The 12185-nt window shown below is 41.1% G+C and overlaps 1 protein-coding gene across 2 annotated transcripts in view; it reads right to left on the reverse strand.

Moving 5' to 3' along the window:
- Positions 1-322: 322 nt before the first annotated feature.
- atr (ATR serine/threonine kinase) overlaps positions 323-12185 on the reverse strand; it is a 109213-nt gene continuing 97350 nt past the window's right edge. For both annotated transcript variants that reach the window (XM_038815052.1, XM_038815053.1), the window contains 7 exons: positions 11904-12047; positions 10147-10297; positions 8876-9032; positions 8055-8208; positions 5571-5722; positions 5325-5430; positions 323-1815 (listed from right to left, as the gene is read on the reverse strand). In XM_038815052.1, the coding sequence (XP_038670980.1) occupies positions 1642-1815; positions 5325-5430; positions 5571-5722; positions 8055-8208; positions 8876-9032; positions 10147-10297; positions 11904-12047 (1038 nt within the window). In that variant the 3' untranslated portion in view covers positions 323-1641. The remainder of the gene's footprint in view (positions 1816-5324; positions 5431-5570; positions 5723-8054; positions 8209-8875; positions 9033-10146; positions 10298-11903; positions 12048-12185) is intronic.

A 12185-nucleotide genomic window follows, 5' to 3' on the forward strand; every position in this document is an offset into this window, starting at 1 on the left:
CTATATTTCAGCTGTACTTCGAAGAACTGACAAATCTTCAATAAGGGAGCAAATGATATCCTTATGGCTAGAAGATTTCCATACAATGTATGCACCCAACCATGATTGTGAAGCATTCTCTCACTTTTGTAAACCTGCCATATCAGTCCATCCATAGAGAACAACAATGTGCAGCTGTGGCCTGGTGTAATGATTCAGTACAGGTGGTTCACTGGGTTTTTTTGCCACTCATTTTGCCAAACAATATGTTTGCACTCATGAATAGAAAAGCTACCATTCTGCTGCTATCTGAATTTAAAATAACACTCTATAAAAACACTAGTATCTCTTCAATGTTTTAATTCACATTAGTGTAAACCAAGGTCGTGGACATAAAAAAAAAGAAACTGTGTCCCAAAACAATAAATTTCAAATAGTACAGTCCTGTACAAAAATATTTTCAAAAATAATTTTCTGTTAAGTTTTTACAACTAACCGTGAACTAGCACAAGAGGTTGCTCCATAAAAGTACACTTCAACAAATGTGCATATTCTTCTGACATTTCACGTTTATAAATTGTGAGAAGGAACCATGCCATTCACGTTGATTAAACCCGAGTTTGGGTCATCCACATCATAAACAGTGGAAACTGTATGCAAAGGAGGACAATGAAAATCAAAACAACAAGACTAACTCAACACTCTGACTTCGGTATCAACCATCATCTATTAGGTTTGTGGAATCATTTCTCCACACATCTCACTCGAGGTTGTATTTCACTTCTTTACAGATGTGGAAAAGTCTTCACTATCTACGCAGAGGGGTTTGTTCAGTTGCAAGGAGCCATCCCTGGACCTCAGATCCCATGTAGTTTTGCCAGTTGTGAAATGGACTCTGTTCAGTCTTAATGGAGTAACTTAATGATAGCTTAACAGAGAAAATAATATTGATCCCAATGAATAGTCTGGGTCACCAATGTGTGTTTTATCCCCCCCCAAAAGCATCAATATAAGTCAGTTTATAATACAAGTTCATTAATATAATGCAAGTTGACAGCATGCAATGGGCTCAGACCTTTGAGTCCCCTTACTTCTGTTCACAGAAACAATTAATTTATTTTATCTTCATCAGTCTTTTTTTCAGGTTCTTTGGCTTTCAGCGTTGACAATTTTTAGCCATGTGTTATATCAACAAGTCTCTGATTGTATACTTTGTCAGGTTTCCATATATCTGATTTTCTGTTCCAGTTAAATCTTACCTCGTCCATCAAATTGTCTTGAAAGCCTTTAATTCCAGGCTTGTGAGTACTTGTGAGAAAACATAGTTACTTTACTTCCTAGATTTGCACTGCACTCAGACGTCAGTAAAATTATTGCTTGTCCTTTATCTTGCCTTCTGAAGTGAAAGAGAATTCCAGATCTTTGTGATGCGGTCTCTTTGACAAATATGTACACTTCTGTTCCTAAACAAAGTTGTCAAAAAAAAAATCACAACTACCAAGTGTACTGCGATAATTTAAAGTTGATTTGCTGAAACATTAGCAACATGCGGTGGATGATTTAGAGCTGAAGATAAAAGATGACACAAGTCGAGCAGCTACCCCATGAATTACATATCTTGCTTCTTCCTTATACCAGATTTGCAGCTTTCAGTGAATTCTTTCACATGTATGGAGCCCAGCCCAGGTACATTTGGCACAGGAGGTTTACATTTGTTGCTTCTTGGATAAGGTAGTGAACATGACCTTCAATGGATAACGGTAAACCTTTCACCTTGTTTCTCGTCTTAATCACTCCATGTAGTCGCTTTTCGATATCCTGAACATGGGTTTTGGCCTAAAAGAAAATCAACACTTCAAAAGTTAAGCAATTGTTTCCCTTTAAAATTCACCGAGGTTTAACCATGGTTTAAATCAACAATCGCTCTTCTTTCATGGCAGATTAGACTAATTGTAATTGATGTGCTTTAATCCAAAGGGTGATTACGCTAATTTGAAAAGGGAGTATCTATCACCAACTTGCTTCATAATGTCATAAAAGGGAAACAGCTCTACTCATGTCACCTCATGTTACCACAATTTACACTACCAAGAATTACTTTGAGAAAAGAATTGGCCCCTTCTATTTCTCATCCACATGCCAAGCCTCGACAACATCATCTGCAAGTACAGTGTCCATTTCCACATGTATGCTGACAACACACAGCTCACGTCTCTCAATCCCTCCACTGTTGCTAAATTGTTAAGACTCGGTCATGCCCAGGACTGAAAGAGCAGAAACTTCCTCCAATTAAATATTCAGAAGATGAAAGCCTTCAATCCCCACCACATGTTCTGTTCCTTAGCCACTAACTCCATCGCTCATGTCTGTACATGACACAGATACATTTGCAATTCTCATGATCCGACCACGTCTTTTAAAAAAATGTATTTACAGGATATGGGAGTCGCTGGCTAGGTCAGCATTTATTACCCAACTCTAGTTCCACTTGAGAAGGTGGTGAGCTTCCTTCTTGACCCGCTGCAGTCCCAGAGGTGTAGGTAAACCCACAATGCCTTTGGGGAGGGAATTCCAGGATTGTGAGTCAGCAACAGTGAGGAATGGCGATGTACTTCCAAGTCAGGATGGTGAGTGGTTTGGAGGGGCACCTCCAGGGGGTGGTGCTCCCATGTATCTGCTGCTCTTGTCCTTCTAGGTGGTTGCGATCGTGGGTTTGGAAGGCGCTGTCCAAGGAGTCTCGGTGAGTTACTACAGTGCATCTTGTAGCTGTTGCACACGGCTGCCACTATTGGTCGGTGGTGGAGGGAGTGAAGGCGTGTGAAAGGGGTACCAATCAAGCGGGCTTTGTCTTGGATGGTGTTAAACGTCTTCAAATGTTGTTGGAGCTGCACTCATCCAGGCAAGTGGAGGGTATTCCAACATACTCCTGCTTCTGTCTTGAAGATTGTGGATAGGCTTTGGGGAGTCAGGATATGAGAAACTCGCTGCAGGATTCTTAACCTCTGACCTGCTGTTGCAGCAGTATTTATATGGCTGGTTCAGTTCAGTTTCTGATCAACGGTAACCCCTCACTTAGTGAGGGATTCAGCAATGGTAATGCCATTGAATGTTAAAGGGGTATGGTTAGGTTCCCTCTTTCTGGAGATGGTCATTGCCTGGCATGACTGCTACTTGCCACTTGTCAGCATAAGCCTGGATATTGGCCAGGTATTGCTGCATATGGACTTGGGACTGCTTCAGCATCTGAGGAATCGCAAATGGTGCTGAACATTGTGCAACAGCGACCACCCCCACTTCAGACTTTATGATGGGAGGAAGGTCATTGATGAAGCATCTGAAGATGGTTGGGTCTGAGACACTACCCTGAGGAATTCCTGCAGTGATGTTCTGGACCTGAGATGATTGACCTCCAAGCACTACAACTGTCTTCCTTTGTGCTAGGTGTAACTCCAACCAGTGAAGAGTTTCCCCCCTGATTGGACTCGAATTTTGCTAGTTCTCATGCCACACTCACCAAATGCTGCCTTTGATGTCAAGGGCAGTCACTCTCACCTCACCTGTAGAGTTCAGCTCCTTTGTCCATGTTTGAAACTAGGCTGTAATGAGGTCAGGAGCTGAATGACCCTGGTGGAACCCAAACTGAGCAGCTAATTGCTAAATGCTGCTTGATGGGGCTGTTGATGACCCCTTCCATCTCTTTGCTGATGATCGAGAGTAGACCGTTGGGATAGTAACTGGCCAGGTTGGATTTGTCCTGTTTCTTGTGTACAGGACATACATGGAAATTTTCCACATTGCCAGGTAGATGCCAGTGTTGTCGCTGTACTTGAACAGCTTGGCTGGGGGTGTGGAAGTTCTGGAGGTCAAGTCTTCAGTATATTGTCAGGGTCCATAACCTTTGCGGTATCCAGTGCCTTCAGCTGACTCTTGATATCACGTAGAGGAAATTGAATTGGCTGAAGACTGACTTCTGTGTTGATGGAGGTCTCTGGGGCAGGTTAAGCTGCATCATCCATTGGTCACTTGTGGCTGAAAATTGTGAATGCTTCAGCCTCATCTTTTGTGCCGATGTGTACCGCCATTACTGAGGATGGGGAGGTGATATCAATTATGCACCACCATTCCGGACTGGATCTGACAGGACTGCAGAGAATACATCTCATCTACTGGTTGCGGAATTTCTTAGCTCTGTCTATTATTTGCTGCTTATGTTGTTTGGCACACAGGTAGCCCTGTGTTGTAGTGTCACTAGGTTGACACCCAAATTTTTGGTATGTCTGGTGTTGCTCCTGCCAAGCTCTCCTGCAGTTTCCATTGAACTAGGATTGATCGATCTCCTGGCTTGGTGGTCATGGCAGAATGAGGGATATGCTGGGCCATAAGTTGCAGAATGCTTTTGAGTACGATTCTGTTGCTGCTGATGACTCACAGCATCTCATGGGTGCCCAGTCTTGAGTTGCTAGACCTATTCAAGTTTATCATTACGAAGACTGTCCATTCCACCAACTTCAGCTGACCTGACCCCGGTCTGAGCTTATCTATTGCTGAAATCCTTATCGATGCCTTTTGTTACCTCTAGACTTGGCTATTCCACTGCACTCATGGTCGCCCTCCCACATTCTATCCTCTATAAACTTGAGGTCATTGAAAACTCTGCTACTCACATTCAAAGTCACACCGTCCTTTTCACCCATCCTCCTGTTCTGATGGATATACATTGGCTCCCAGTTAAGTATTTCCTAAATTTTAAAATTCTCATCCTTGTTTTCAAATCCTCCCATGACCTCGCCCTGCCCTATTTTTGCAACCTCTCCCAGCTCTAATTTGCTCCAAGTTTGGCCTCTTGAGCATCCCCAACTTTAATCATTCCAGAGTGATTGCCAAGGCCCTAAGCTCTGAAATTCCCTCCCCAAGCTCTCTCCACTCCTTCGAACCACTTCTTAAAGCCTACCTTGACGATCAGCGAGAATATCTCTTAATGTAGCTTGGTGTCAAATTTTGTTTGTTAACACCTGTGTCAAGTGTCTTGGGATTATGTTGTTCTCTTAGAAATACATAAATTGTTGTCCGATAGTTGTATCAATGAAATAGAGAAAGGGAAGAAAACTTGCAGTGAATTCAAGTTTGTAGATTAAAATTCGACAATCCAATCTAATTTTACATCAGGGATGCTGTCTGCTCTCATCGGAGCGGATCTGTAAAAATGGTCCAACACCTTTTCCTGAACAAAATAGGCTGTCTCTGCAGTTAGGAGTGTTGGAGAAAAATGTGTGTGTAGAACAGAGGCAAAGATAAATAAATTAGAAGGGGGAAAATGTCAGAGCTCTAAATCTTTTTTCACTGACCTTTTCATTGATTACCTCCCCAGTTTCATTGGGTTGCACTTTTGCACTTCCTTTTACTGGCTTGCTCCACTCCACCAGTGGGTCATGGAGAAAGGTTTTCAAAACACTGCAAGACAAATAAATGTTTGCTCTGACAATAAGGATAGCAATGAAACAGAAAAAAGTTAAGTCAATCAATTTTATGACGACGCCTGAAATAAATATATTTGAAATAATTCCAACTATAACTAGGATCTGATGCTTTACCTCATTAAAGGTTCTCGTTGATCGCGCATTAATCTCAATGTCACTTCACAGGCTCGGCGGAACAAACCTTCTGTTCCCATTGGGCCCATGGCATGGACCATATTGTGGGTTAGACGGAAAGGGACAACTTCTGGAACATCAAAGGTCTCCCCCTAAGAAAGTGAGAAGATTTTTTTCAACCACAGAACATTCACAAGCTCCTGCAATGCTCCAGTGAAACCTAGCGCAAGCAGGAGGACCATCATTTCATCTTCCAGGTAGGCACTTTGCAGCCCATGGGACTCAACAGTGAGCTTGGCAGCTTTACATTGTAACCTTTCTCCTGCATCTTAAATCCCTTTTTAAAAATATTGTATATCACATGTATTTGACCCCCTCCCCCCCCCAACCTTACTTCCACGCCAGGCCACCTGTCTTGTTCTTGAAGTTGCTACTTTTTGTTGCAATCTCTCACAGATACGCTTTAATATCTAGCACTCTCTTTAGTTCTGATGAAGAACCAAAAGGATTCTAAACGTTAATTCTGCTTTCTCTCCTTGCAGATGCTGCTGTAACCCCCCCCCCCTCTTGATTTTCAAGCTTTGTTTCTTAATGTTACAGTATTCCTTTTCTCTATAAATGATCAGGTGTGAACTGAGAGATTTTTTTTAGTTGACTAAGCAACAAGTTAGTGATCCCAAAAACATGGGACAAACAATGGCAAAATGGAGGTTTGCAAATCAATCTACTTTAAAACTACAATGGGAAACTGGTTCCGACATCAACTGTTTAATCTGCAGAGAATGTGCTGCGTGTGTCATTCGAGTCAAGAGCACCCTAAATGTTTTGGAGAAGGGTGCCCCAACTGTGAGTGGGCTGTACATGATTTCAGTGTCCCAGCTGTATCGATGGCAGAACTTTCAGCATTCGCTACCATTACAACTATGAAACAGATAGTGACTATGCCATCCACACATGCGCAGCTAAATATGGAAATCCAGAAGTTGTTGTGATTAATTCGCTCTTCCTCCACTCGATATGCTGAAGTTCCCGCAGATGGAAATCTTACAAAATCACTTGAATTAGTGCAAACTTTAATTTTTATGCTATTAGTCGCGCTGATAAAACTACAGACAAAGTAACACCTTGTTCTTTGAAGTGTAACTATTTTTAATGGTGTACAAAGATCAAAATTGCTGCTGAACAGCATCTCGGATCCTGAAAAGCGATGTCAAATATTATTAAAATAGAACTTTCCAAATTTAATTTTTGTTTTAAACTGATCATCTTTTAGCTTCCACCTGCATCCCTCATGTATGTCCCATTCTTTATTTTGTTATCTGTAAAGTGATTGAAAAGTAGGATATTAAAGTGTTTTTTAAAAACTTTCTAGTTTGCTGACTGTGAGAATTCTTTGATGAGATTGGCTGCTCAGTTTGTTTGATTACATCTTTGATGTTGGAAATCCCCTGGAGGTGCCACAATCAATGTGCCACCCAGAAAGCAACACCACACAGATCACTAGATCTTTGTAAGCAGCTTTCTTTGAAGTCAGCAGCAAGCATCACCGCTGAGTGTGAAATCCATGCCAATCACTTTTAAAACAACAGCCAAAATTTGCATTTTTGAAGTACCTTTAATGTCGTAAAACATCTCAAAGCATGTCATAGGTATTAGCATAAAATGTGGACACCAAGCCAGATAATCGGACATGGAACAAAGGCCTGGTAAAATCATGGTTGACTCTCTATCTATTTTGCATTTCTTAAGTCGCTGGACGACATTTCTACCAGACCAGATTTTACTAATGCAGAAACGCACTCCTAACAATGCAAGCAAAATTCAATGCATCATTTATCCACCAAAAGATCACCAACTGAAGGGCGGCAAAGTCAATACCACTGCTGTTTCAAACCCCTCATCCACAATATACAACTGTATGTACAATATATAGCACGGTAGCATTGTGGTTAGCACAAATGCTTCACAGCTCCAGGGTCCCAGGTTCGATTCCCGGCTTGGGTCACTGTCTGTGTGGAGTCTGCACATTCTCCCCGTGTGTGCGTGGGTTTCCTCCGGGTGTTCCGGTTTCCTCCCACAGTCCAAAGATGTGCAGGTTACGTGGATTGGCCATGCTAAATTGCCCTTAGTGTCCAAAATTGCCCTTAGTGTTGGGTGGGATTACTGGGTTATGGGTATAGGGTGGGGGTGTGGGCTTGGGTAGGGTGCTCTTTCTAAGAGCCGGTGCACACTCGATGGGCCGGAAGGCCTCCTTCTGCACTGTAAATTCTATGATCTCTATGCAGCCAGAGGTAGTTTAAAAATGTAAAGGCTTGACCACCCAGGTCACTGGTGCCTGAAACTGAAATTTTGCTGAGAAAAATCCATCAGTGACAGAAACTTTAGTTCATACCAGTTCATACACTTTGGCTATTTAAAATTAGAAATAGGAAATAAAGTATATGTATGCTTCCATGAAAAGATGAATGCTGGAAACTGAGTTACCTTATTGAAAAGACAGTTGAAGTCCACATGAACACATTCGCCTGTTAAAGAATCAAACAAAATGTTTTCTCCATGGCGATCACCGAGACCCAGAATGTAGCCAACCATTGACATCACAGCAACAGAACGACAGTAGGCTGATCTACTACTGTACCTTTTGGAAGGAATTAGAAGATGGAAGTTTCAAAATAACGGAACACATCTATCAGAAAGCATTATGGTTAATGGCACAAGTTAGAATTAAGTACATTATGAAATGTTAATTACTAACCATACAGCCATCATATTTTTGTGAATATCAAATGAGCAATTATCCCATTATCCTCACTGCAAACATACAGTAATTAATCCATTATTTCTGACCTCACCCTTGCTGTCTTAAATTTTATCTTTACTGTGATTGATTCTTAAAACCAAACTAACAATTGCTTTGACTTTTATGGCAACTGAATGATGATCACACTAAATACCCATTCCACTTTACCAACCCAACCCAAACCAACCTACTCCCATAGGTCTCATAAAATGCACGAAAGGAGCTACCTAAAAATGGGGGTAAAACATTGCTAAAGAGATATCTTGGACCCCTTAACATTGTAGTTCGAGGGCAGCACGGTGGCCTAGTGGTTAGCACAACCGCCTCACAGCGCTGAGGTCCCAGGTTCGATCCCGGCTCTGGGTCACTGTCCGTGTGGAGTTTGCATATTCTCCCGGTGTCTGCGTGGGTTTCGCCCCCACAACCCAAAAAAAAAATGTGCAAAAAAAACAAACATTGTAGTTCGGAAAGCAGAATCCCATGTTATCAAATTTAAGAAACTGACCATGAAGTTGGATCAGGGAAAGTCCGAAGGAACCATTCATGGAAGACAGCAGGGTGACGTGGCAGGAGCTGCTGTTGAAAGACAGATAATTTCTCCTCCAAAGGTGCTTGCTTTGGCAGCATGCACTGACGCAACTCTTTACCAATCATGTAAACACCTGTAATAGAACACACGCAAAACTTTGAATACCAGGAGCCAAATAAAACAAAATCCAATGCGCAAAATATGTACATTAATGAGCTTAGCGTTATATTTGAAGAGATATTTAAGACCTTAAAGACATAGGAGTAGAAGTAGGCCATTTGGTTCATCGAGTCTGCTCCACCATTCAATGAGATCAGGACTGATGTGAATAATAATCCTCATCACTTTCCTGCCTTACCCCCATAATCCTAGATTCCTTCACTGATTAAAAATAACGACCCAACATCTATAGTCCTCTATGGTGAAGAATTTCACAGATTCACTACCTTTTGAGAGGAGAAATGAGGATTTTCCTTTATTTTACCGGCCAGTATGCTTTCATGTTCCCTTTTCGTTCTCCTAATTTCATTTTTAAGTTCCCTTTTGAACATTCTATATGCCTTTAGAGCCCTCAATATCTCCAGGTGGTGATAAAAAGTCAGCCTTTTGTATCCCACCCCTCTGCTTTTGAGCCACGGGTGCCATATGTTTGGAGAGACGATGGCACAGTGGTAATGTCGCTGGACTGGTAATACAGAGGGCTGGCCTAATGCTCTGGGGACACGGCTTCAAATCACAGCAGCTGGTGGAATTTGAATTCAATCAATAAAATCTGAATTTGAAAGTGATCTCAGTAATGGTGACCATGAAACTATCACTGATTGTCATAAAACAAGACATCTAGCTCACGTCCTTGAGGGAAAGTGTCCTCACCTGGTCTAGCCTACATGTGACTCCAGATCCTCTGAAATAGCCTATAGCCTGGCAAACTGCTCAGTTCAAGAGTGATTAGGAATGGGCAACAAATGCTGGCCTAGCCAGCAACACCCACTTCCCAGGAAAGAATAAACTTAATTAAAAAAAAAATTAAACTCCTGCCCTCTCCCATTAATATTGTGCTATTTAGCTTAAATTAACACTTAATGTCACTCTTAGCAGAAAATCTAATTTTAACATATAATGCATACAATTTGCAACATGTATATTGTATTCTCCATGTTTCACAGCACATTTGGATTACAATTTATCAACAGCTTCTATTTATTGGAACTTCAACAACATGCATTCATGATATGTTCAATCCTTGCCTTTCTCTTTGTACAGCTTATTCAGAATGTGTCTTAAGCCAGCAGTGTTGTTCACCCACTCAACCAGACCGCATTCTTCATTCAGAGGAATGACTGCGTACGTTCTGATGTGAAGCTCTCTTCTGCGAGACTCTGCATCTTTTCTTAAACACTGTCAAACATCAAAGTGTCCAGAAAGCTCATTAATCAATGAAGTGCAAATAATAATGTGATTATTATCATATGATTCAGGGAAGTGATGGCAAGTAATATCACTGTACAGGTAATCCTGATGCCCATGCTCTGGGGAAATGAGTTCAAATCCCAAGGCAGCAGGTGGAATTTAATCAGCAGGTGGAAAAAGCTGGAATTGAAAGCTAGTCTCAGTAATGATGACCATGCCAACTCTTGCCAGTTGTCATAAACACCTGTTTGGTTCACTAATGCGCTTCAGGGAAGGAAATCTGCCATCCTTACTTAGCCTGGCCTACATGTGACTCCAGAACCACAACAATGTGGTTGGCTCTTAACTGCCCTCTGAAGTGGCCCAGTCAGTTCAAGGGCAATTATGGATGAGCCACAACCTTGCCAGTGAGACGAATATCCCGTGGAAGTACAAAGAGAAGAATTTATAGTCATTGTTCAGTCTGCTACGATTGCAACAGTAGGCTGCAACAATTTTGAAATTAAAGATAAAAGCAATGATTTTCAAACATTTCTGTGCCAGGGACTCTGTTGAATTAGGGAGTGCTCCTGACGGCTGTGAAGTCAACGGCTAAATATTGTTCACAGAAAGAAAAACAGTGCCAACCATATGGAAAACATATTTTGTACATAGCAACGGAAGTAACATTCTTGAACGTTAACAAATACAGAAATCTGAAGATAGGAGTGTGTAAACCTCTGTAAAACAGTATGCAATAGCGTAGTTTGGTTCAAGTGCAGTTTACTCTTTCATATACTCTACCCAATTTATTAAATTTCCAGGAATTAACCAAAAATTAATAAACTATCCAAGGTAATAAAGCTCTGCAGTCTCTCCTGTATGAACCCCACCCGAGATAACAAAGCCCGAGCAAATTGACTTAACCGTATAACCCTGGCCAATTACATTTGACAGCTAACACCCTCAGCAAACTCCCAAGTTAGCTCCAAAGTGGCAAGCCTGGTAGGGAAGCTGGCAATTTATTTATGGAAATATGGAAGATTTTTAAGATCACTGCGTTTACACAAATCAAGTTGAGTATTATATTTTTTAAAAAAGCTATATGTTATGAAATTCAATGTATAACGTGCCCAAACTACAAACCACATCCCTATTTGTAAATACAAAATAATCCACAATTAAATAATGATTAGCCTATTTTATTTGGATGGCATCAAAGTTCATACACTGATCTTTTTTTTAAATTTAGAGTGTCCAATTCATTTTTTCCAATTAAGGGGCAATTTAGCGTGACCAATCCACCTAACCTGCACATCTTTGGATTGAGGGGGCGAAACCCACGCAAACACGGGGAGAATGTGCAAACTTCACACGAACAGTGACCCAGAGCCGGGATCGAACCAGTGACCTCGGCGCTGTGAGGCAGAAGTGCTAACCACTCCATCACCGTGCTGCCTGTTCATACACTAATCATGTTAAGAATTTGCTAAACACTGCGTGAAATTATAATTTAGCCTCTAAACACTTAACAAGATTTTCAAATGTGCATTAAGTTAAATACACAAGTAGCTTCAACTTTCCAATGGCCATGCTAACTTTTCAAATACTACACCTTATTAATTAAAGAGTTAAATTCCATGAGTCGACAATCCTTCCTCAGGTCGTCTTTGGGTTTACACATCATAATATAGGATTTTCCATCAGAACCCTTCAGATTGATTTTCTTTGGCTTCTGAAGAGAGGCTAAAATCTCCACCTGGCACAAGAGAAGATGAAAACATCTGGATGCGGTATTCAATCTTCATGTATTAAAATACCAAATCTTTACAAAACAAGTAATAATACAATGGCGTCATCATATATCAATTGTTGGTATATGTGAAAAAGTTTCATC

Source organism: Scyliorhinus canicula, chromosome 13, assembly GCF_902713615.1.
Source record: "Scyliorhinus canicula chromosome 13, sScyCan1.1, whole genome shotgun sequence".
NCBI classification, from domain to species: Eukaryota; Metazoa; Chordata; class Chondrichthyes; order Carcharhiniformes; family Scyliorhinidae; genus Scyliorhinus; species Scyliorhinus canicula.